Below are 27,197 nucleotides of genomic sequence, written 5' to 3'. Positions count from 1 at the left end.
AAATGGTTTCATCATTTCTGTCTTACAGGGTGCTGTGACAGCTTCAGTTCAGGCTATCCTGGGTTGGTGGGGATTTATAGCCAAAATGTAATGTTACGTTTAAATTTTTTTTATTTTATTTATGGGTTAATCTTTCAAATATGCAGGATTAGTGGTATGATTTGCACCCCTTTATATTTCTCATATTTCTTCTTAAAAATAAAGTGATTTGCAGTATTTTCCCTTTCCCCCTCTCCTATTCCATAGCTGCTTCTATGATTGAAAACAGGTTATTTCTTTATTATACCATATATCTTCCAGACCCTGTCACACTACCAGGACAGCTTACTTTGGTGAAGAAAACAGACTTGATTACTATTTCATTTCTCAAGAAGCATTTGAAAAAATGGTGAACACAGTAAGTATCTGACTAGTAACCTAGTAGGCCTATTTCCTACATCCAGAGTGAACTCAACTTTTCTGTCCAGGTCTGATTTTTTTTTAATATTGTTTGTGTCTGTGTGTGCATGCTTATTCACTCACAGTTATGTGGCTGAAGTTCATAGAAAGAAACCACAAATATATTGTATATTTGTGCTGTCTTTTCTTCTGTGTGAATGTATAGAAACCATTAAATGGGCATAATGATCAGTAGAAATCTTTAAACAGTAGTATAATATAGAAATTTATTTCTATATGCAAATATATAGAGTGTGTGTACTGGAAAGAAAAACTCTTGAAAAAGCTGCCATCTTTTTTTCTTTTTTTTTTTTTTAAATCTTCTTTCTTTTTTATTTTTCCCCAAAATCTTCCAGCAACCCTGCAGGGAATACAGTCTTTTAAAGTTTAGCTAATTCACCCTAAAGGCATTGTGTTTCTCTCTGAAGGCAATGTGCCTCCAGCTACTGTTTCTGATGCCTTTTGCTGCCTGCAGTAAAACTTTGGCTTGAAAAGCCACAACACAGCTCATTATTTGTACATATACAAATGGGGCAGCCAACACAGTCTTAAGCAACTGATTTGGTTTTTAATGATAACTCTCAGTAATCAAGTAGTTTAATTTTAAAATAATATCATCTGCTTACGTCTCTCTAGACATGCTACTGGGAACCAGAGTTTCAGCTGTCAGGTTTTAACTTTGAAATTTCTTGGCCAATTATACATTCTCCTTGCGGATTTGTTTCTGTCCTCTCTTTTCTTTGGCATCTTCTATTTTATATGGCATGGCCATATGGTTTGATGTAATGTCAAAAGAAAGATACCCCTTGCTTTAGATCTTGCTTTCTTTACAGTGTGAATGAATAACCAATGAAAGCTGTAACCTGTCAGCAGCTTGTTTTCAAGACACTGGTGTTTTATTATCCATGAACAATGTACAAGCCTGTACCCTGCAGGACCGACTATGTACTCTTCTCTGCACATTTTGTGCTCCCATTGGCCTCATTATCATTGATGATTTAGGCAGGGAGAAACTTTGTAGGGAGAGAAAGCAAGGAAGTCCAGAGTGAATATGCTCCTTTAAGGAAGTTGTTTCTGTTAAAATATTTCTTTGTCATTACACTTGCTGTTTTGAATTTCAGGGGAAGTTTATAGCAACGTATAAATACAGCAGTTATTACTACGGACTCGGAAGAGACACTGTAGAATCAATTGCCAGAGAGGGTCTTGCAACCTGTGTTCACTTAGAAATAGAGGTAAGGATTATTTATTGACTGATCATTTTTTATAAGTCATTCTGTGAGAACTGTCCTGCAGAGGAATTCATGTGGTTTGACTAAGGTTTGTTTCAGCTGCCCAGACATAGCCACTTAGTGACACAAGAGACATCCTATGGCCTTCTGCCCCAGCCTGCAGCTGCTGATGATGCATTTGCACTAGTTGTGTGGGCTGCATTACGGTCACTGGAGGTCAGATGAACTGTATTTTTAACTCCACTACCTGCGTCAAGTAGTTCTACACTGTCTGTATGTAAACCACGCCACTCCCTTTATAGATACCCACATTTAGTCAGATGGATCCTTCTGCTGGTTTCTTAAAATTTCCTTGCCTATTTTCTTAATCATCTCCCCACATCACTGGTACTTTCCATTACAGTATCCTCAGCTTTTCAACCATGTGCTTTCCACCCATCTGCAGCTTATAGTGGGACTAAAGCAGAGCTGCACACCTACTGATCACCCCTAAAAGAATGCCATGTTTCTCCTTTGCTGATGAAGCAATGGAGGATGCATGCAGGCCTGAGGCAGTATTTTGGGCAGAACTATTAAAAGATGCAATCTCTTTGAGGGGTTATTTTATCCTCTCTGAGATTTTTAAGGTGCATGTGCATAGATGGGAGAATCTCAGAAGTCATGCTGCGTTAAGGAGCTAGGTCACAAACGAAGTGTCAAAACCTAACTATTGGAATCCCCAAAGAATAAGTTTTTAGCTAATTTTCTAATTATGTACTTCTCATTATCTTAGATCAAGATTTACTAGCTGGGGGTTGAGGTGACAAAAAGGAAAAGTATGCTACTTTTCATTCCAAATCCTTTCTACAATATAAATTCCATCTATGTAAGCCTCAAAACTGAGAGCCTGTAGAGTGTCCAGAATGGGATCCTGAGTGTTGCTGGGTTTCACTGTGTTTGTAGGGCTCAGCTATACCTCTGGGAGATTACTACAAGTTAACAGACATTACTATACTCCATGGTAGATGGGGAAAAGAAATAGAGATAAAAAAAGAAAAGTAGGAGACCCTCAGTCTCCACTGATTGCAATAGGCTTTGAGTGTGTTAGTTGTCTTTGCCAGGCAGACCCTAAATTTACAAGAGAGGAAAAATAGGAGAAGATTAAGTATGATGGAATGGGGTGCCTTTTAAAGCCGTCAGTTCTTCACAAAGTAGATGTGTTACAGAATAATTTAGGAGAAAGAACTTAATGGAACATCATGTTTATTCATAAGGAGGTTAACCCAGCAACATAGGCAGTGACCATAACTTTTACTGGGTATTACCAAAGCTGTTGTCATGAACAGACAGCTAGAGAAACTCCTTTGTCACTGAAGTTTCAAGATCACATAGTAATTATGCATAGTCTTGCATTACTGTGGACTCTGCTAGCAGATAAGAAACAATAATAGTGAGTTATGTATCTGAATAGAAGTTATCGAAGTCCATTATCTTCTGTGAGGCTCATAACAAAAGTGATTTAGCACTATTAGAAGAAATTTTAATTATGGTCTGTGGGCCGAGAGTGAAAATTTAGAGCTGTTCATTCCCTTTAATCTAGAGTATATCTTTCACTGATAAAGGAGACTGACACAAATTTTAAAAGTTAAATCTTGCTGACTCTACACTACCAGTTAGTGAGGCTGCTGCAATTCTGACACGCAGTTAGGTGTTTGAGTAAGTGTGTTTGCAGTGCTTTTCCTTTGCTTGTGTAGCCACCAATACCTGTAGAGCATGTTCCAACCAAGGGTATAGCGGCAGAGTGGCTAATATTTCTCATCATGCTTCCAGAAATATAAATACACCTTGCCTCCTACCAAAGGCCATTATTGCACTTGTTGCTGGTTATCCTCTCTTTCAGGCTGGGGAGTCAAAAGAGGTAGAATACAATATTAGTCACAGCTTTTCTATAACCCCACACTGTAACTGAAGAAATTGAAGTGCTTTAGCTATGTTAAATGAATGGATGTCTTCAAGTCAGGTAGTCCTTCAATCTTTCTTGACGTCATATACAAATTCAGGAAACTCAAACTTTACTCTTTTTTTTTTTTTTTATTTCCCAAATATATCTTTGGTTTCAAACTGTCAACTCCTGTATTCTCCCATTCTTTATTTTAAGGTTACTTTCCTTTTACTCTCCTAATATTTCTTATTAGGTAGTCACATCCTATTGTCGCTGTACAACAAATTTATTTGGCACACGAGACACTTTCTGTATCTCTTTGTTTTTTTCTCCTCCCTGCTCATCCCAGACTATTGGTGAGTTCTGGGACACACAAATAATCTGTTACATTATTTCTTGATCAGAAAGAGAACTCATTCATGGTGCAACTTCAGATGAGGAAGGTGTTACTAGGCTGGAATGTGGGTCTCCTTTCTGCTGGTTTTACAATCTCTGAATAATTACATGCCTAGCTGAAAGTAGGTGGTCATACAGCTGGATGAAAAGATTTCTGTGCCCAAAATTCTCCCCTTTAGTTTTCACCAAAACAAATAGGATTTTCCCCAGAATCCCCCCCTGAAATTTTTAGAATGGATCAAAGTACTGTTCAATATTTAGAATGGTGTAACCTGGAAAAATGAATCTCTTAAGTGTTCAGCTTGTTACTGGGTTTTGCATTATTTTACTTGTATTTGACTATATTTTAGAGTTATTCTGGGAAAACCTCAGGATGTGAGGGTAAGTACTGATGAAGTTATGAGCAGTGCTCAGTTTTGACGTTAGTCCCTCTCTGTTCCTACCCACTTCAGTGAAGAAGATGTATCATGCCTCAGTGAAAACAAAGTTTCCCACAGTGCAATAATGTGCGTGGTCTCACTTAGCTTTGGATAATTTGTTCATCAGCAGATACTACAATGGATGTTGGCCTGTTTTGGGGTAGTTTGTTGGTTGGGTTTTTTTCCCCACAGTGATCATTAAATACTCAGAATGATAATTTTTGTATATATTACCATATACATAAAAGTAAAGCAAATAATTTATTGTTAGTGTGATGGAAATCTTAACTGTCTAATTTAAGAGTAATCATTAGTCTAGATCTAATTTTTACAGAAAAAGGAAGAATAATAATGCATTTAGAGTACTTCTATACTGAGAAATTATTGTTATTAACAATTATAATAATAATAATAATACAGTTAAAATTGTGATGCATGCTTCTTACTTTCTATCTGTTTTGCTGGTATTATGCTCACCCTTTCACTGCTCCTTTGAGGTCTAAGGTCAGTGCTTTCCCCCTGGTCCTGCTGGCCACACAGTTTCTGATACAAGAATTCATTATATATGGTGCCCTTTACGTATGCTAGATACTATTTCTTCTTGTTGCTCCCAAAACCTGCTTTGTCCAGCTCCAGGCCTTTGGTTTTTAACTGACCATTATTGAGATGTTTATAGTTGTGAGGTGTCTAGTGTCAAGACTGTGCCCCATCTGTTATCATCCCATGTGTGTAGTCCTGTACATTTTTTTCTGCTTGAAGTTTTTGCTATCATGCCAGACTTGTATTTATAAACACTATATGTTGAGTCACAAACATCTCATTGTACCTGGAACAACTGCTTGTTACTGCTAACCATATAAAACTATAGTTGTACCACGCAAAGATAAATAGAAGTAAAACAATTACATATAGGCACCTAGTCAACAAGAGAAATTGCTGTCACAGCTGAACCAAGTAAAACAAAGTTACAGTCTGGTAAAAAAGATCAGAGCAAACAGGACAAGCCTCACTCCTCAGGTATTGAAAACTCAGTACAAATCTTATGGCAATGGCAATACCATATTGCAGGGCTACATGGTTACAGTATTCTGTTTTATATGTAGATAGAGTGAGTGGGAGAGACAAATGATTCTTCAAAGAATGAGTTGGTGCAAAGGAGAGCTATCAGAAATTCAGAATTTGTACCATTACCTACGTTATTTAATAAAACCTTGTGTTTAAGTCCTAGCATGCAGACAGGTCTCCTTTTCCAGATCTAGCTGAAATGATTATAGGTGTTTGCAGTCCTCAGCTGTCAGCTAGTGCCAATTGGTGCCACTGTCCTTACAGCAAAGTTGATGCAAGGCACATGTAAATGTTTCCTACTCTGCTATACTACAAGTCCTTTTCAATATAGCTTATTTCTGATAAAAATGGTTCAAGTTAAGATGGCTGACTATAGGGTAACAGATGAAGAACGTGCACATCATATCTCTGGTGTGGAGTTGTAGTTATACCCAGTTTTGGGAGGAGGTAACGCTGCAAGCGGCTTCAGCAAATTAAATATGCCTGTATCTTGATGAAGCTGCATGCATTCACTTAGAAAAATATACCAGCAGAGGAGAAAAATGTCAGTTTATTCATAGCAGAAAGCTAAGGGCCAAGGTGGTGATGCAGATAAGTTGTGCTGTGTGTTGGTACAATAGCGTGAGTCAGTGATATGCACAATTAGAATAACTAGGTCCTGATGGAATAGAAAGGATGGAAAAGAAGGAAAAGCCATTAACTGGTGGTTATAAGAAGCATGATACTTTAAATCACTGTGGAGTTTAACTGGAAGTATTCCTTCAAAAGTATGTTTAGAATAAAGATATACTAATCTTATAATGCTTTCCACATGTAGCTTTAGGGCACTTCACCTTGAACTTGCCTGTTTCTTAAAGTTGGATACTAGATCTTGAGACCTGTAGATCTGAAACCCTTCCAGTACTGCTTTCACAGTAATCTGTGATAAATACAATTATCCTAGACTCAGCTACAAGTTCAATAAGCACTCAGTTTCAGGAAAAAAACATTGCATTTTTCTGCTTAATTTTAAAGGGTGTGCGTAGCTTGAAAAATACCTACTTTAAACCCAGATATATCCTGTTAGTACCAATGAACAAACAAAAATATGAGGGACATCTGCGGAGGAAAGGATTATTCAGCAGGCCAGAGATTGAAGAGGCAATCTCCAGAGTGGACATGTACATCAAAATAGGTCAAGAATTTCCAGGATACTTTGATGCAGTAGTCGACACAGGTAAATTAATCTCTTTCATACTCTGCGCCTGACTTCTAATGTCACACCTGTAGATGGACTGAAACTGCTATGCAAACAAAACCATTGGCAAATACTGAACTAAGGATGACAAGTGGTTTGATGTTCAGCACAACAGTTTATCCCTTAATTGATTTTCCCCATTAATTCTTATCCCAGGAATCCAAAAGCTCTGGAGATCTGTCAGAGCTGAATTACTGTGCTATGCCCAAGTTGTGTTTAAACATATCTAGAAAGCAAACCAACTATTGAACTCAATAGCACACTTGTTAAGTATTGTCTCCTATGAGAGTATGAAACTGATCAGTGCTAATTGTCTGTTGGGTTTCTGGCCAGAGTTCAGAGGTGCTTTTGATCTAACAGACCTAATTATCTCTGGGCAGGGTAGGCTTTTTTGAAGGGTTGAAATGACAGCCAATGTTCAGTCTGACAACATTTCACTGTAAAGAAGAGGCTGCTGCAAAGCTTTTCCATGTAGGACTCTTCTGTTAGTAACTTGCTCAAGTCCCCCAGCCTGAAACAAGGAATGCGAAGGTGGTAGATACTTCATTAAAATAAATGTTTGTTCTTGATATTTAGGAATTGAGGGTAGCAGGTGGTAGAGAAGAACCCTTTTCTAGCTCATTCTGTGTCTGCCCTTTTGTTGAGGTAATTTTTGTGGTTCATCACAGTGGTGGTGAAATATATAATTGGGGTATAAAATATGTATTTGTACTTATTGTCAAGGGCATATGGAGCTTACAATTTAAATATAGGATTAAATAAAACAGTAATCCAAATTGCAGAAGAAGAATATTTGGGTGAGTGCAGAAACCGAGATGAATTTCAGATTATTTTCTTGAATGTGCTATTTATGAAGATTTTTCTCCCAAAGAGTTGATCTTAATAAGTTAAGAATGCATTTCTGTGTCAGACTTCTGTGTAACTTCGTACTGTTGAAAGCTTGTTTTTTCATTACGTATCCTTTCTTTCCACCATGAAATGCATATCCCTTTTTGCAGATGAATTGGATGAGGCATTCACAGAGCTCAGTTTCCTCATAAAGGCATACCTGGGTTTGGAGTCACCTCCAGTTTTTGATAGCGTTCAGGACCTGAATAGCAGAGCAGGAGCAGGTACTGTGCCTGTGTCTGGGCATATGCTACTACTGTTTTTATCAGTGCAGTATTCCTACTTACTTGTTACAAGAACTGAAATCTGTGAATGATGCAACCTGTGGGACTACCTGTCTCTGAAACCTCCTTGTGCTTCTCTGTAATGGGTCTCCTGTGCTGGTTCCTCCCTGGGATCTGAATCTAAGAAGAAAATTCACTCTGTCCCAGCTGAAACCAGGACAATCTTTAATGGAAGTCTTCCCAGGTACTTTACATCACTGTGTGCCCTGAGGCAATAATATCCAGAAAGTGAGTTTCTTGACTCTTCTGAGGATGTTTTTGGGCTGAGCATTTCCCAATCATTCCAGATGAACCACAAGTGAGATATGTATTTATGGTTGAGAGCTTTGTGCCAATTAAACTGTTAAGCAATGAGAAAATGTCATGGCACTGAGACCTTACTGTATTCTCTTCCCCAAGGCAGCACAAAGCATGAAGAGGTGTATGAAAACCAGGACAGTAGTGTGTGTGTGAAGTGCAACTCATAACTTCACTCCTTGTGCTTTTGGCGCTACTGCAGGGTAAACCCAAATAATTAGTAAGGTGTTTAAGAGAAGCCTTTTAGCACTTGAATGACTGAGACTGGAGCCTCATGATCACTTCCAGCTAACCCAAGTGCATGCCGCTGCAAGCTGTGGTCATGCCCAAGTTGCCTCTCCTGCCTATGCATTTCTAGTTTCCACCTTGCTCTCATGCCTGTGATTGTGCAGTCATGTCTACTCTGGATCAGGGAATGGTTCCATCCAAAAACTAACCTAGGAGAAAAAAAAAAAAAAACACAACACCAAACAACTTTCTGACAGATTGATTCCTGGGTCAAACTCATCATGCAGCTATGGAATTGTCTCAGGGAGGGAAGGGTGTGGGAGAAGAGTTTTATGGTTGCCTGTGGAGGAAGAAAGGAGACTATTCTTGTCAGAGGCAGCGTAACTAAGATTAGCTTGACATATTGTGAGAACTCAACTATAACCCTTGAATTTATTCCAGACAAGGCAGGTTACCAGCAGGGACGAAAGCAGTATATGATCTCTCAAATACTGGAGAAAAAGAAATAAGAAACAACAGGAAGACGTTGTACAACATGGACTAACAAGAAGCTCATTTATGTGAACTCTCTCCTCTTAACTCCAAGAGCCTCCATGTTTTATGGCTGTCTTGGTTAGATCCGTTGCAACAGGATGGTTAACCAGTTTCCTAAGTAACACAGAGCCAATAATTCATGACCTTCTGTGTGACTCAGAAGGCTGCAAATAAAAGTAGCTGAAGGAAGGGCAAACATCTCTGAAAATGTTAATGAAAGGTAGTGTAAAATTCATCACTTCATCATTTCAAGTAATTTTGTATCCTGAAAGAATTAATAAATACTGATTTCCCAGTGGACAAGAAAAAAGCTTTTACACATATTGTGGCATCTCAGTGCTACAACAGTGAGGACCTTTCTGAAGAATCTTATTTAATCTTAAACTATGTAGTTCGTATTTTCATTTCCAGAGCTTCCGTGTTTACTTCAAGTGAGAAAGAAGACTTCTTTGCCTTATTTTCTATAATATTACTTATTTGTCTTTAAAATAATGGAGGAGTTTTGTCGTGAGAGGCAACGAAACCCACCAAGCCTGAACTAGATTATCAGGAAAGAAGAAAAAAGGGGATGATTAAAGAGAAAATATTTTTATATAATCATGGTATTTATGAAGATATATACGTATCTATCTGAAGTTTCTTTGAAGGACTTTGTATTCCTCAGCAGTTCTGAGTTCTTTCAGTGAGTGACTTGTCACTAGTTACAGAAACTTCATTAATAGTACTAGATTTTTGTAGTTCTGCTGTTCATAAAGTAACTTAAATTTACTATGCACCATTAAATTCATTTAGAGTTTCATTTAGATGTGTTTAAATAAATGTAACTATCCTATTTCTAGAGATCATATCTTCTTGTGGACTGTGTGAAATAATTTATTTTAAAAAACTTGCCCTAAGGTTGTCTTTAATATAGACATTTTAAGTAAGATAGTAGCAGGGGGAAGATTGGTTGTGTGAGATTATGATAGGTTGTTAATTCTTTTTTTAATGAACTGCTGTGCAAGATCTTCTGCTCATGTATAGAGCAAAAATACTGGAAGAAAATAGATAAGTTCTTCTTTTAAAAAAACTTTTAATAGCAGAATACATTCCAGAGCTCATAACACTGCATTAGCAGCTTCCATCCATGGAAGTCAGTACTTTACAACTGTTAATTATGTCTCACAGCAGTCCTGTGGAGTATGTGTTGCTATTTGTATTTTACAAATGAAGAAAGGGACATTTATGTCAAAGACTGATTATTTGTGATGGTGGGAATCAGAAATCTCACTGAAATTTTGGCAGTGTGAAGCTCCGCCCCTCTGAAGGTTAGGCTCTATACTTACTCGGTGTTGAAGTGAGTAGTTTGCCTGAAACAACAGTCTGAAATCCCATCTCCTCTATAATAAACAGCAGGTTTTCTGGCAGCTACAGACCAGCAGTATACAAGGGCTATGCTGAAAGTCATCTGATGACTTTTTAAACTTTTGAATAAAGGCTTATACTACAAAAACTAACCATATTTAATATATGAACAGGCATATGGATGGCATCACTCTCTGCCTTTCATCCACCACCTTTATATGTGACTTCTTAGGTTGTGACCTCTTGTACTTTGATATGACACACAACACAATTAAACCTTCCTGGTGACTGGATTTCTGCAGACTGCCATTTATAAGAATTTTTCTATGGCTTAGTTTAATATTTAGATACCATTTTATAGACAGGATAAATCCAAGTTTGCAGATCTTTTTTCTATTTAGAAAAAAAAAAAAGGAAGTTAGTTGTGTCTTCAGCTTTCTGGCTCATGTTCATGTTTGATTCCTTGCAATACAGCAGTGGTGCAAGTCTTTGGATTTCTCTTCACAGAAATTCAGATAAATAACAAGAAAAGCTGTCCTGCTCCAACTATCCATCACATTCTAAGAGCTCTGAGAAGGTTAACATTTCTAAGTACATAAACTGTAATTAGCTTAGAGATCATAACAGTAGTATATATCAGAGCAATGGTAGCAAAATGAGCTCATTTACACACAGTTAAGTACCTCTTCCTAGTCCATTAATGTAGGGGTGGGGTTTTTCTTAGCATTTTCATAACTTTTATTTGCCTTACTATTCAGGGGGGATAAATTTGCTGTATCTGTGAAGTACTCAGAAGGTTTAAAAGCTTTTGGGGAACTGCATAGTTTATATCCTTTATGACTTTATCTTTTGTGAATCCAAAATGGTGCCAAAAGCCAACTGATGCTAGCTGCAAATAACTGACTCCTTTCTGCTTGCTGGAAGCAAAGTGGTGTTCAGAATATTTTTGTTGAGGAGTGTCTTTTCCACACTAGGTTCAAGAACACGGCTCTTACAAGAGCAAAGATTGTCACCTGGTGGAGGAATTACTGCTGCTACTCGGTCTTCATCTGTCAATGAATTCTTGGACTCTTCTGTCAAAAACTATCCAGGAAGCATCTTGGACAAACATGCTGCACCACTGGGCGCTGTGGTAAGCAGCATTTACTGTAGCCTTAGACAGAAATGATAAGCTGTATGCAAAAAATACATGTTGTTCAGACCTTTCTTGCTCCAGAGAAAATTGACTCCTGTTCACTGGCTGTCTTTCATTTCAATAATATTTACCAGTTCCCCAGAGTTAAAGCCAGATTGCCAAGAAAGAGGTAGGTAAACTCAGGTGAGAGGACAGGCTGTCATTTCTGCTCAATTTTACACCAGAATAAATCTGTTGATCCTAACTGACTTCATCCAATTGTGTACTGGTGTGAGGGAGCTGAATATCATCTCTCATTTCTACAACAAGATAGGAAAATATCCTATTCAGTGGAAATAGTTAGATACAGTTAATAGGACATTGAAGATTACTTATGAACGCCATCCTGTGGCAGTGGAAAAACTCATTCAGCTGAGCCTTTCAGAGTGTACACTAGTAATAACTGCCAGAGATCAAATTTGAGCAAATTTTTCACCTGCTTTTACTTTTTCAATCAACAGATTCAACAATGTGCTTGGATTTCAAATAAACTCTTGCAACTTCATCTCCCTTTCTTTTTTTACTTCTCCTTAATAGTTCTTTCCCTAAAGGTATTCATTTTCCTTGCAAGCAGTGGGAGAGTTGGGGCTATGAAACAGATGTGTCTAATGTTCTTTTTATATGATAATGACAGGAGAAAGAGAAAAAGAGAAATGAAAGCTTTAAATTTTGTTCCATTCCAGGGTTATGATGTCATTATGATGAATGATGGCTTGGCAGGCATGGCTTGCTGTACAATTTCGCTGCTATCTCTTTATTTATAACTACCTCTGATGTTAAGAATTAGTGCTGTAGATGGAACAAAGTAACAGACCCCCCTGCCCCCATGCTCCAGGCTTTAAAAAAGGCTGTCTTAGGTGTGGAGAAAAGTATGATTGTAAAATGGCTGACAAATAGGGAACCTCCCACCTGTCAGTTTTCTGAAATGAAATATCTCTTTTCAAGCCATCCAGAATCCAAAAAACGTCAGAAGTGTTGTTCATTTTCATTTTTCTTTCAACCAAAGGTTTGTTAGTTTAATATGAGAGAGGAGCCAGACTATTTCTTGCCTTAGTGGCACTCTGCCATCGCTCCTTACCCCAGCAATTTATTTTTCCTACTTTGTATTTAATCTTTTTTATTTTTATTTTGAAAGCTTACATTCTGTCAAGTCAGGGAGAAGTGGTTTATAATGAAGGAAGCATATCATTTACATTGGGATTAACTTACTTAGTGGCTGCAAGGCTCTCTTTCTTATTAGTCTCCTTGTTCAGTGCTGGTAATATCTTTTCATTATTTACTACACTAAGTTTCCAATATATTTTTACATGCAGAGGAAGCTTTACAGCATCAGCTGAAGTGTCAACATAGTAAAATGTTCCAGGTGAACCACAGGTGCCTCTTAGACCATATTTAATGAGAAAAATATAAATATGTCTAGGGCCTTAAAGTAAAATTTTGTGTAAACCATTACATTTTGGACTGCAATTTATTTTTGTGCTTTTGGCACCCAAATATTGTGCTGTCATTGCAGTAACCATGTTCCATCATGTAGAACTGGAAAGTAAAAAATGTAAATAAATTAATGTGAATAATCCATAAGCAAAATAAAAAGCAGGACCTGCTGCTCAGGGGAAAACAGTAGATCTGATTCCTTGCAGCCTTATCCCCTGTGAGCATGCCAACCCTGTGCTAATTTTGTATGGCTGTAATTAACTATACAAGGTATGAACAGAAAGGTATCTATACTTGTAATCCACGCAGGGGAAAAAAGTCAGAATTATATCTTTACCAAAATAAAGCAAAATAAAACACAAGCTCAGTGAACATATAAACAGAGCCTTACTTAGCATAAATAATGAAGGAAAGTGAAGGAACTCACAACAGTCATAATGTGAGCATTCAGCAGATTAACTATATTCTTTCATTGCTCATAACATGACAAAACACCTCCGTTACAGATAATGTGATTTAGCTCTTAAATTGATAACTATCAATGGCTATCAGTTGATAATAAAGCGGGATTTAATAATTCTGATCTGTGATTAAGATTTTATTTTTTAAGCACACTGTAGTGCTCCATTTGTCTGACCTGAGAAATCACATTGTCCTACAGCACATGTTAATTAACAAGCCCTTAAAACTGAGAACTACATTTTCCAGTCTGCTGAGATCATAATGTGTTCATTGCACAAAATCATTTTAACTAACTGAAATGTCCAAAAGGTAATTCCTTCTTTAAGGGGGGAATATTTGTTGATGTAGAGTTGATAAGGCAAGTTTTCTGCATTGCTGGAGCAAAGAGACCATTTATTTAAGATTTAGAGGTGGCAAATTCTTCTGTATTCAGTTCCTTACTGGTGAAAAGAAGCTTAACACAACCATAGTTAGAATTATTCCTGCTTTAACATATTGGGAGTTTGGGACATATCAAAAGTGGTTCTCTGTGGATATTCCTTCCTACTATGTCCTGGCACATTTTGACAACTATGAAGAAATGGAGCTTCACTGGAGATTAAGATCTTCATTTTTCAAAGCCGGCAAGATTTCAGACCAAAATTTAATTTGTGTAGATCAGTGAATCTTATGTAGCACCTTGTTGGCTGTAATATAACTCTGCTATTTTTCCAGAATATATAAATGCATACACTCTAGAGTCTTAGCAAAAGAGAGGAATATCACAGCCATTTAAGTTACAATATATACTTTTAAGTTGCTGCATAAAGTTGGTCATATTTCTTTATCAGGAAGAAGCTTCTCTCCGAAGACGTTTTTCTGCAGCACATCAGGCTCTGTCAGGGGAGGCACCTACTGCATATGTCCAGCTGTTTCAAAGGTAATGTAAAGTGGTTTCAGCCAAGTTCTTTACAATAAAGTGAAAAATGCCTATTTAAGATTTCTTCTCCACTGCTTTTAAGGATGAATGATTAAAAACTGTCAGGGATTGCAAATCTCATAGATTTGCAAATCTTCCTTTCCATCACTTTTTAAATCTAGCCCTACAAATATATCACACCACCTGTCTTTTGACTTGGGAGTGAGGCAGTCCTGAAATGTATACCAAAAAAATATATGAGGCAGAGCCATCTACAAGTAACTTGTCTAAAACTGTGAAATTATTATAATGTGTCTTCTCTGAGACAGCAGAAAAGAATCATTTTTCTGGCATCTCACAGTATCTGACATGTTTTTTAGCAGTACTAGTAATTAGTATTGGAAAGTCACAGCTGTGCATGGTGCGAGATTGTTTTCTGCAAGTGCACCTTCTCTGAATATACCTGTTTAAAACAGAATTTCTGAAAGCTGATTCTACTTCCTATTTTTTTAAGAAAATGGATTGTATCTTGACTGTCTGTCTTCCTTCTTTTTCCTCATAGTCACAGCCCTGCAAAAATGGTGTTAAAAGTCTATGAAACTGAATGTACCTTCTCTGACTGATCTTTTGTGGCACTTCTGCCTTCTCCTGGTGTAAATCTTCCTAATATGAATTCTTCTTTGCTTGCTTTTCCTACTTGCCATGAGAAGGCTCACAGCATTGACATTTAAAGTATTACATAGGCATCTAAATCAGCAATCATCAGAAGGAATAGAGAAGTTCACACCTTTCAGCTTATTTCAGGCCTGTAGAAATGCCATCACCAATTGTACATACCAAATATGTTGCTGAAAATCATTCCAATGACGAAGTCTGTTGACCCTACCAACTGAGCTGGTGATAGCTGGTTGCCTGTGAAATGAATCTAAGTTCACCCTTAGTTCTTCTTCAAGGACACTCAACCCAACCCATGTGAAATGAACTAAGAGCAATGTAAAGAAGGTACATCTCCTTTAACAAAGAATACAAACTCTCGTAGCTGATAACTCAACCACCCCTCACTGGTACTGTGGGCCTTCAAGCAGCCACCAACAAAGAGTGTGTCAAAGCTCCATACAGAAAAATCCAAAAACAACATGACTCCCTTATAACCTAACAGACCACTCTGTCAGCGATAGAAGAGTTAATGCTAAAACGAGTAACTAGGCAACCTACTCCCTCTCAGGTGAAAGCTTACATCCAAACATTATTAACAGACCCTGACTAATGTCAGAACAAAACCTAACATTTAAATTGACCCAGTAAATCCAACTCAGGTGTGCCTGCCAGAAAGATTAAAATCTGTAAAAGGAACTAGGCAAACCCAAGGCCCAACTGTTTACCAAAAACATAGCCTTCAGCCAAACAAGTATTGAAGATGATGCCTGCCTGCTGACACTACGTTAAATGGCTGCGGTATCCTAACCATGCAAAGGTAGTGCAATCAATTTTCCCATCAATCAAGACTTGTATGAATGGCTAAATGAGGTCTTAACAGTCTCTTAGAGATAATCAGTGAAATTGATCATGCTGTGAGAAGATCCCATGGAACTTAATTATATAGCCACTGCACATAAACTCAAACCTACCAGGCACACTATCACCTCAATGCTGGCCCATAATTCTTCAGTTGGGATGACCGTGAAGAAAACATACCCTCCAAAAGTAAGACCACCCCTGTTAACCAAGAACCACCCCTTAACATGCTAATAGCAACATGTTTAATGGCAACACAAGGCAAGGCATAGTACAGTATCCCCTCTGCCCTCCTCTCCTCCTCCCATGCCTTTCCCTCTCCACCTCTTCCCAGTGATGCAAGAAAATATGGTGAAAAACCTAAAACTCTGCTGCAGGCAGGAGCTGCACAGAAAATAGGAACCATCACCCGGCAGGCAGGAGCCTCACTGCCTGGAGAGAAGGGCTGGGGCTCACCTGCTCGGCACTTCAAGAAGTGACAATTAGTACAGATGTAGGTGAGCTCCACAAGCTCTGTTGAGGACCTGCTAACTGCTAAAAGAAAACAAATACTGAAGTGATAAGGCTCAAGGATACTCAGGTAAAATAACTGTGGGAGTGGGAGATCACAACCTCCTACTCAAATGCCCCGCCCCCCCCCCCCCCCCCCCCCCCCCCAAAGAGGGTGGATCCCCTGCTCAGGGAGCGTGCGTAGTAAATTTCAAATTAACTCTACCTTTAAATTGAAGCGCGAAAGCAATTAACCAATAATTAGCTCATAGGTGTGGACTCTGGGCAGAACTAACAGACTTCACTGTTTAAATATGTATTGTGAGTAAAATTAAGTTTGCAAGCTAGGAGGAGCGATCCCCCTTGCACCCAGCACCACAACAAACACACCTGCTTTGTAACTCTCCTCGAGTTGTAGAGTTTGATTCCACACATCAATTTGGCGACCCAGGTGGGACTCCCTCTGCCTGGCCACAGGACTGGCTGAGAGGGGGACATCCTTGGCAGGCGCTGAGATTTTTCAGAGGAACTCCCTCCCTCACCCGTACGCTGTAGGGGCAGACAAGAACCATCAGCAGACCAGGTATGTTAAATAGGAAGAGGTACCTGTAAGTTGTGAGGAGATGTCCTGTGTGAGGTAGAGAGCTGAATTGCTCACCCCCAAGTAGTTGGGGTAAAACCCATTGGAAAGGGATCCTGCCTGGGTAACACATGTGTACGTGTGTCTTAATGGTGACTTGGACTCTCCTAGTTGGAATAGCAGGAGTGTGTAGTGTGGTGGTAATTACCTATAGCTGCTGTATGTGCCTGGTACTGTTTATAATTTGAGTTCATGTATCTGGAGTTGTTAACATTTGTTTTCTGTATGATTGTGTGGCTGAGAAGTACAACCAAGTACGAAGTGATTGTGGATTTCTGATCCACAGAACAGCTCGAGATGAACAAAGTGAAAGTGTGTGCAAGTATACTTTTGTTACGTGTTCTATGTTGTATTATACTTTGTTAATGTAAGGGAGGTAGATTGGGATTCAGGTATATAGAACATTGCTGGCATAAAGCCCAGACTCCTCCTGTCCACCTTCTTACCACTTATATTTGAGCTAATTGTTCCCAGTGCTTAGACTTTGTCAGAAGAATGTGATTTGGGGGGGGTGGGGAGGGGACGGGGAAGGAGTAAGGAAGTACCGAAAGTAAGCCCTCTAAATTGTATTTTAAACCATCGGAAAGAAATTGCAGGGGTGTCTGGGGGAAGCGTAAATAAGAAAACTCTCATTAAATATTGCAATCAATGATGGCCCCTCTATAAGTTGGAGGATGAAGAAAAGTGGCCCCCAAATGGAACCTTAAATTATAACGCTGTTTTGCAACTGATACTCTTCCTAAGAAGGGAAGGAAAGTGGGAGGAAGCCATATGTGCAGATATGTTTTTCACTCTCTGAAACAACCCTGAAAACCAGAAAGAGTGTGGATTAGTACCTCCACAAGACCCCATGGTGTTAGCGTTAGAGAGTGAGTGCAGAAAGGAAGGGAAAGGCAAGTTGAAAAGGTGCTGCTCAGCATGTAGTATGGGGCAGAGATGTATAAAGTTAGAGAAGGTAAGAGATCCTCAAGAGGAGGATTTGCCAGATTATTATCGAGCTCCAGTAAGTCCCAAGCAGGAGGAGGACAGGGATTCTATCTCTGGAGGCCTGTCTGCCAGTCTTGTATCCTCCCACACCTGAGGAAAGATAGGACAGTGACACAGGCTCTGTTAAGGGAAGCGGTAGGCCCAGACGGAGAAGCAGTTTTGATAAAAGTCCCATTTTCTTAACACTATCTTGAATCCCGGAGAAATGTGGCCAAAGGCTACCATGATGATCCGGTAGGGGTGAGCAGACATTTTCAATGTATTGTGAAGCAGCATAACCCTGATTAGGATGATATTCAGCTATTGCTGGATCATTTGACAAACTGAAAAACAATTGGTACTAAAAGTATCTCAAGATTTGACTAGTGAACATCTTCAAAAAACCACAGGAGAAGATATTAAAGATCACTTCCCTTTAGAAAATCCGGGGTGGAATCCTAATCATAGTGCCCACATGAGGCTGCTGACCACTTACAGAGAATGGATCATATGAGGAATGGAGAACGCAATCCCTAAATCCATTAAATGGTCAACTCTGTATGAAATTCGACAGAAATAAAAAAAAACTCCATCCGAATTCCTCAATAGATTGAGAGACACCATGAGAAAATACACCCCATTAGACCGTAGGTCAGAAATTGGAATCCAAGAGCTGGTTTCTCTGTTCATAGGGTAGTCAGCAAATGATATACGAAGGAAATTACAAAAGTTGAAATCAACGGAGAGTGGGAACTTGAAGGCTTTGTTAGATGAAGCATGGAGAGTATATAGAAATCGGGAAGAGGAAGATAAAAGATAGGAGGGTACTGGTGGCAGCTTTACAAGAAACTAGGGCTCCTAGGGGAGGCAGATTGTGGAAGCCCTTAGGGAATAACCAGTGTTCAATATGTAGATGGCAAGGGCACTGGAAAAGTGAGTGCCCTGAAAGGCACAGAGGGAAAAGGAAGAACTCTAGCACATATCGAGAAGGACTGACAGGGAACCGGGGAAATCTACCCTAGCGGACCCGCTGGTTGTATTAAAGCTAGGGCATCAGCAACATAAAATAGAGTTTTTGGTTGACACAGGGACAACATTTTCAGTCTTAAATCAAGTATTGCTGCCTGTAGATGATGATTTTGTAATGGTAAGGGGAGCTGCTGGCCAAAGTGAAAAAGGTGTATTTCTTGAAACCTCTTAGTTATAAATTAGAGAAGCAATTGGGGGTGCATAAATTTCTGTACATGCCTAATTCACCTAGGGCCTTATTAGGAAGGGACTTATTAGAGCAATTGGGAGAAGACATAAAATTTTCTCAAGCAAAATTGGAATTTAAGGTAGGGAATGAACAACTGATTGAAGTTCTCAGATTAAACCTTATAAATTCTCCTACCGGTACTAGCATATCTGAAGAAGTCCAAAATCAGGTATATCCAGGGGTATGGGCTTCTGAAGCACCAGGATGGGCAAAATTAGTTTCACCCATAACAAAACAACTTAAACAGGGAACAAAGCCAATTAGAATTAAATAGTATCCTTTAAGATTGGAAGATAAAAGAGGGATTCAACCAATTATTGAACAATTTCTGAAATATGGATTACTGGTAGAATGTGAATCTGAATATATTACCCCTATCCTACCAGTTAAAAAACGAGGTGGAAAGTGTAGAGTAGTACAAGATTTAAGAGCCATCGATAAGATAACAGAACATTTCTATTGCGTGGTAGCTAACCCATATACCTTATTAACTAGGTTAGGATCTGAACTGGCCTGGTTTACCATACTGGATTTAAAGGATGCATTCTTCTGCATACCCTTAAGCCCAGAGAACCAATTGTTATTTGCTTTTGAATGGGAAAAACTGGGCTCTGGAAGAAAAACACAACTCACCTGGACTGCGCTACCACAAGGTTTCAAAAATAGTTTGACCCTTTTTAGAAATCAGTTGACCAAAGACTTAGAAAGGTGAGAGTGTCCTTCAGGAATCTGAGTGATTCTGCAGTATGTAGGTGATACATTAATAGCTACTGAAAACAAAGAGTTATGCATAGAGTAGACAATAAGTTTGTTAAACTTCCTTGGATTAAATGGTTATCGAGTCTCTCCCCAGAAAGCCCAAGTTGCACAACAACAAGTAACTTACCTTGGATACAAACTTATGGCCAGCAAGAGGATTCTAGGAACTGCAAGGAAAGAAGACCCCGAGACCACAGACAGTTAAAGAACTTCATACATTTCTTGGCATGACAAGTTGGTGCCGCTTGTGGATTTATAATTACGGGCTTCTGGTAAGACCTCTTCATGAGCTCTTAAAATCAGACTCAAAAACTTTGGTCTGGAATAAGGAGGCTGATGAAGCTTTTCGGAAGCTGAAACAAGAACTTATGAGAGCACCAGTGTTACTGATACCAATCCATCCAAACCTTTCTGGTTATTTTCTCATAAAAAAACAGGAAATAGCCTTGGGCATTCTGGCCCAAAACATGGGGCCAGATCAGAGGGCAGTAGCTTACTTCTCTAAGCAGATTGATGAAGTAAGCAAAGGATGGCCAAATTGTCTAAGAGCAGTGGCTGCGGTAGTACTCAATATTCAAGAGACACGCAAATTTACGTTGGGCCAGAAGATCTGGTATCACACACTGGATCCGTAGCCTTGGAAGCCAAAGGGGCCCATTGGCTGTCACCTCAATGACTCCTTCAGTATCAGGCTGTTACGGTGGAACAAGATGATGTGCAAATTGTGGTTACTAACATTGTCAGTCCAACATCTTTTCTCAGGGGAACTGAAGGAGAACCAGTATCCCACAACTGTTTAGAGACAATTGAAGCAGTATACTCCAGCCGACCAGATATGAAAGAACTGCTAGAAGATGCTGAAGATAAGTTGTATAAGATGGGAATAGCATCATTCAGTGTGGAACGCGTAAGGCTGGATATACAGTAACTACCACTGATCAGGTAATAGAAGCTAAAGCCCTCCCTTCCAACACCTCGGCCCAGAAGGCAGAAATCATAGCTCTGACCCAAGCTTTAAAATTAGCAAAAGGGAAGAAAATTCAACATTTCGACAGCCTCCAAATATGCATCTGGCGTAGTTCACACCCATGAGGCAGTTTGGAGAAAGGACTACTGTCCACCCAAGGAAAACACATAAAACATGCTGGAGAAATTCTCAAGTTATTGGAGGCAGTCCAACTGCCAGAGAAAGTGACCATCATGCATTGCAAAGGCCATCAGAAAGGAACAACAACCCAGCATATAGGCAATTCCATGGCTGACTGCGAAGCCAAAAGGGCAGCAAAAACAGGTATGGCAGAATTGCACTCTTTGATCTCAGATGGTAAAATACATATTGATCAAATAGTTAAGGAACCAAAATACTCTGAAAGATCAGAAACTCATTACAGATATGGGTGGAAAGGTAGAAAAGGATGGTTGGGTTAGGACACCACAGGGAAAAATGATAGTACCGTTGCAGTGCTATGTGCCTTAATTATGGCAGAACATCTGAAAACTCATTGGGGAGCAGAAGCCTTATACAGATATTTAAACCAGTATATCATGGCCTGAAATCTATATACTACCATCAGACAGGTAACCCAACAATCTGAAGTCTGTTTGCAGAACAACTCTCAAACATGTTAGGACAAATAGGAAAAGGGAATCACCCTGGGCAATGATGGCAGATTGATTTTTCGGAACTCTCAAGAAAAGGGGGTTTTGTTATTTATTGGTTATGACTGACACCTTTTTGTGTTGGCCAGAGGCATTCCCCTGCCAAACTAATAATGTTAGGGAAATGACTAAGGCACTGGTACAAGAAATAATACCAAGATTTGGAGTCCCAGCATTAATATCCTCTGACTGAGGATCACATTTTGTGGCTAAAACCACTCAACAAGTTAGTAAACTCTTGGGAATTAATTGGCAGTTGCACACCCCACATAAGCCACAAGCAAGTGGTCAGGTGGAGAAAATGAACCACCTTATCTACAAATTGTAAAACTGGGACAAGAAGCTGGATTACCTTGGCCTCAGTCACTACCCTTGGCTCTTCTGAGTATTAGAACGAAACCAAGAGCCAAAGAAGGACTAAGCCCTTTTGACATATTGTGTGGGAGGCCCTATATGGTACAAATGGGGACATCTACTCAAATCGGTAATGAGGTATTAACTGATTACATAATAAATTTGCAGAAACAGCTACAAGAAATAGAAAAGCAAGTCCTGGGGACTTGTGCCTATGGACTATATGGGCCAGTACATAATATTGTACCAGGTGATTATGTATATGTTAGATCTCTTTCAGGTTCACCTCTGGAACGAAAGTGGGAAGGTCCTTTCCAAGTACTGCTTACATCCCACACAGCAGTCAGAGTTAAGGAGCAAGCATCCTGGATCCATCATATCAGAGCAAAGGTTGCCCCTAAGTTACAATGGAAATCAACACCTACCAGACCTCTGCGGCTTCGGATCCAACAAAAAGACTGTTGATCGTTTGTATTTTCACAATGTTCTGTACAGTAGGAACTCATTCTTGGGACCAGAATCTGTACAGCTAACCTGTAATGTAACAAATGCTTTCAATTTGACAGATTGCTGGGTATGTTCAGCATTTCCCCGAGTAGTACAGAATTTCCATTATATGGTGTAATGGTATCACGGGCAAAGTGGAGCTGGCCATTTAATCATAAAGGATTTGGTTGTTATGAATCTCCAGGTAGTATGGCAGGACCCTGATACTAAGTACAGAAATCAGGAAATTCTACGATAATTAGACTGAATGATATGAATGCTCCACAGATGAGAGCGTTCAATTTAAACTATACTGCTCTGAATTGGAGTGTATGTGACACACCAATTCTAACACCAACTAATGTTTCTAGAAATACAAAAGGAAAATATAGCACTACCCCAGAATGTAGAAAAGTGCATCCAGATATGCTTATTAATCAGACCTATAGCTGCTTACCTCAAGGATTATGGTGGTTATGTGGAGATGGCAGGGCTGGGAAAAGACTACCTAACTGATCATAAGGAGAATGTGGGGTAGGATACCTGGTTCCCCAAGGCAAGACATTTAATCATTCACATCCTCCACCAGGTGTGTTGAGATCCCCATGGAAATTGGTTAAATGAGGAACTAATAACCCCCTGATGACCTGAAAAAAACTCAGGATTCCATGGTTTTGCCAGGTGGCACCTTCCTTCATTAGGAGTGAGTTAGAAAAAGCAATAGTAAATATTTCTGCTACGATAAAACAAATGGAAAAACTCACCATAGGCACTGTACAGCCAACAAGAAATTTCTTCATTAAGAAATGCAGTACTTCAAAATCAAATGGGTCTGAACATACTTTTAGCAAATGAAAGAGGATTGTGTATGGTTATTAATCAAACTTGCTGTGTCTATCTTAACCAAGGGAAACTAATTGAAACAGACTTGCAACAAGTTACATCAGACTTCCCTAGATGATACTTACTTTGGATTTTCTGACCTCTGGGAAAAGCTTACTTCTTGGCTACCTCATTTTATGTGGCTGAAGCAGCAATTTGTTGTAGTTATCATTATAATTATATTAGGATTATTAATTGGTGTTATGTTACGATGCTTTCTGTGGGTGTGTAAAAATAATGGGAACAGTTATGAAGAATGGAAGAAACACAGGCTAAGACAAAGTCTGGAAGATGGGAAATATTTTACCAGAATCCATACTAAGAATGGTATTGTTTAAGCAAAAGAATTTGCTAAGGGGAAAATAAAGGGGGGACTTGATGCGAGAAAATACAGTGAAACTCCTAAAGCTCTGCTGCAGGCAGGAGCTGCACAGGTAACAGGAGCCGTCACCCGGCAGGCAGGAGCCTCACTGCCTGGAGAGAAGGGCTGGGGCTCACCCGCTCGGCACTTCAAGAAGGGACAGTCAGTACAGATGTAGGTGAGCGCCACAAGGATGTAAGTAAGGAGCCTTCTGACGAGGATGTGCTAACTGCTAAAAGAAAACAAGCTACTGAAGTGATAAGACTCAAGGACACTAGGACAAAATAATTGTGGGAGTGGGAGATCATGACCTCCTACTCAAATCTCCACCCCACCCCCCCAAGAGGGTGGATCCCCTGCTCGGGGAGCATGCATAGTAAATTTCAAATTAACTCTACCTTTAAATTGAAGCGCGAAAGCAACTAACCAGTAATTAGCTTGTAGGTGTAGACTCTGGGCAGAACTAACAGCCTTCACTGTATAACTATATATTGTGAGTAAAATTAAGTGTGCAAGCTAGGAGGAGCGACTCCCCCTTGCACCCAGCACCACAATAAACACCTGCCTTGTAACTCCTTGAGTTGTAGAATTTGATTCCACACGTCACCAGGCCTCCCCTCCTATCTATTCCCCACTCTCCTCCCTCTACCTAGGTCAGATAGTATACTTTAGGTTTAGGTCATCAAAGTTACTTAGGGTTAGGGCAGTTACAGTGTTTAGTATTAGGATGGTTTGGGGGAGAAAGTTTATGGGTACGTCTTCAGCTAGAGTTAGGTTAAGCGTTAGGCTTCTCATAAGTGTAGGCTCAGTAGGTTTAGTACATTAAAGTTACTTTAGTGTTAGGGCAGTTATGGTGTTTAGTAGCAGGATTGTTAGGGCAGTTAAGGTATTTAGTATTAGGATGGTTAGGGTAACTAAGGTTAAGGGTAGGGCTAGCCTTAATGATAGGGCTCCAGCTAGGGTTAGAGTTAGGCTTACCTTAAAGTTAAGGTACTTAACCTTAGGTCGGTTAGTATACTTAGGGTAAGGGCATTAAAGTTACTTTAGTGTTAGGGCAGTTACAGTGTTTAGTAATAAGTTTATTAGGGCAGTTACGGTGTTTAATACTAGGATGGCTAGGCTTAAGGCCAGGGCTCCAGCTAGGGTTAGGCTTCCCCTAAAGTTAGGGTACTTAACGTTAGGTCGGTTAGTATACTTCAGGTAAGGGCATTATGGTTACTTAGGGTAGGGCAGTAAACAGATACTGGTATTATGGTGGTTAAGGGAAGAAATTCGTATTTCTGAATCCCAGGTAAGTCTCTTAACAAAGGTGAGTTTAACCTCTAAAACTCAGCAAAGGCCTTAAATGCAGCCCAGCACCTAACTGCAATAAGTTTAAGTCCTGAAACTCAGCAATAACCGTAAGAGTGGGCAAGGGTTCTAGCTGAGGTAAGTTCACATCCTCAAACCCGGCAAAGGCCCTAACTGAGGAGGGCTGAAGTCCTAATACCCCTGCCCTCTTCCCCACTCTCTCCTGTTCCACCATCTCATCCCCCCACCTCTCCACTCCACAGCTGACAACTCTCCCCTCCCCACCATCCCCTCCCCTCCCCTCTTGTCTCCTCTCTTCTACTTTCCTCCCCTCCTACAGCTTTTCTTGTATTCCTCTAGCTTTGCCTCGCCCCTCGCCCCCCCCCCCCCATTCCCTCTCCCTTCTAATCCATCTCCCCCCCCTACAGAGTTCTACCAATGCACAGCTCCACCAGAGAAGGTGCCAGGAAGGACTTCTCTTGGTGGTTCTCACTTTGCCCTGGTAGCTATATGAAGCACACCACAAGAGTTCTGCTACCTGCTTTCTGGGGTGACATGAGGAACCGCTCCCTTTTGCACTTGTCCGGAGCCAAAACGCTCTGCAGCATCACCCATGCACAGCTCCACCAGAGAAGGTGCCAGGTGTTGCACCTTGAGTTCTGGCAGTCAGGAAACAATGCAACACAAAATGAATAGCAAGCAGCAAAATGCTTGACTATTGGTCAAACTCTACTGTCCATGCTGTTTCTCCATCCTCCTGAGGCCAGACCACACTCCTCCTTGTCTCTGCTTCATTTGGGTCCTCCTTTCCCACCCTCCTCAGAGCTATTTAACCACTTTGCTGTAGGATCACAGCTGCACATCGTCAAAGCAAGGCCACAGTTGCATATTATTGATGTTAGTCAACCCACGGTCTTCCTTGCCCTACACAAGGTCACAGCTGCATATTATCAAAGTCAGTCAACCCACGGTCTTCATTCCCCTACAATTCCCCCTTTTTGTTTTTAATCAAAAAGGCCATGTTTATCATCTGTTTCAGGGCCCTTGTAAAGTTACACTAAAGCGTCCAAGCAACAGCGGACTCAATTTATTGCCAATGGGTCCCACGGCACTCGGTGGGACCTTACGTACTTTATCATCCTCTACTGTGATGGCGGTTGCTGCGGTAACATCCAACCCAGCACTCCCTGTAGTTCAGGCTGCAAGTTGGCTGCATAAGCCTGGAATTGTTGCGGAGGATTCATTTGTATCATCACACGGTTCCTCCCCACGCTCTTCCCCCTGCCCTCTGTTGCCATCTGTAAGTAACTGTCCTTGAGGTTATATTTAGATTTACATTGTTTTGCAAAACGCCCTGGTCTGTTACACCGACGGCATACCAAGACAGAGCTATCGGCTCCTCCCGGCTTCGATCTCTTTGGACAGTCCTTCTTTAAGTGACCTTCTTGCCCACGCGTGTAACAACGGAGGGTGACCCTGACTGCATCAGCAAAGGTCTTTGCCAGGTGCTCCATCTGGAAGGCAGCGGTTCCTACCTTCCCACATACATCCATTAAGTCTATTAAAGTCTGATTGTGATTCGCCAAGCCTGCAATAACCTTCCTACAATCCTCATTCGCGTTGTCCTTAGCTAGCTGGAGTAACAATGCTTCCATAGCTGCCCCATTCTGTATTTGCTTGTCTAAGGCGTCTCTCAACCTATCCAGGAACGACATGTACCTCTCATTTGGGCCTTATTTTATTGTGGTCCATGATTGTTGTGGAGCACCATGATCTGGGACCTGCAATAAAGCTTGGAGAGCCAACTCTTTTCTCTGCTGCAAGACTAAAAGATGTAAACGACCTTGTAACTGAGGAGAGTTAACTGGAGCCTCCCCCATCAATTGTGGAATCTCTGCCCCAAAACGTGGGTCATCCTCAGGGTATTCTAAATTCATCAATGATTGCTCATTCGCCAAACACCTCCAATTTGACTCAAAAAGTAACATTTGCATAGGGGTCAATATAATTTGTGCAATCGTACAGCAATCTGAGCAGTTCTCTGCTGTGAAAAGACTACATAACAATGATTGAGCATAGGGTGAGCCTACTCCATGCTGTATACAGGTTGCTCTTAACTCTTACCACCCTCCAGCTGAAAGGTTCCCACTCAGGGGGAGCATTACTGTCCCCTCAAAGTACTGGGCAGACTAACACCCTGCCCCCCATGGCGGTTGTGGCATCGATATCCCCTTCTGCGAGTACTTGCTCCTGCATCTTTTTCTAGAATTTGGCAGGATCTGGTCCC

At 40.2% G+C, this 27,197-nt stretch overlaps 1 protein-coding gene across 1 annotated transcript in view; it reads left to right on the top strand.

Moving 5' to 3' along the window:
• The window catches only part of LRGUK (leucine rich repeats and guanylate kinase domain containing), a 53,266-nt gene extending 35,855 nt beyond the window's left edge, over positions 1 to 17,411 (top strand). The window contains exons 12-18 of the mRNA XM_080393441.1: positions 301 to 397; positions 1,560 to 1,673; positions 6,486 to 6,687; positions 7,707 to 7,820; positions 11,258 to 11,415; positions 14,184 to 14,272; positions 14,814 to 17,411. Coding sequence (XP_080249567.1) covers positions 301 to 397; positions 1,560 to 1,673; positions 6,486 to 6,687; positions 7,707 to 7,820; positions 11,258 to 11,415; positions 14,184 to 14,272; positions 14,814 to 14,874 — 835 coding nt within the window. The 3' untranslated portion in view covers positions 14,875 to 17,411. The remainder of the gene's footprint in view (positions 1 to 300; positions 398 to 1,559; positions 1,674 to 6,485; positions 6,688 to 7,706; positions 7,821 to 11,257; positions 11,416 to 14,183; positions 14,273 to 14,813) is intronic.
• The last annotated feature ends 9,786 nt before the right edge of the window (positions 17,412 to 27,197 follow it).

Source organism: Falco punctatus (genome assembly GCF_963210335.1).
Source record: "Falco punctatus genome assembly, chromosome: 6".
NCBI classification, from domain to species: Eukaryota; Metazoa; Chordata; class Aves; order Falconiformes; family Falconidae; genus Falco; species Falco punctatus.
This window is presented reverse-complemented; position numbering and strand designations above follow the sequence as displayed.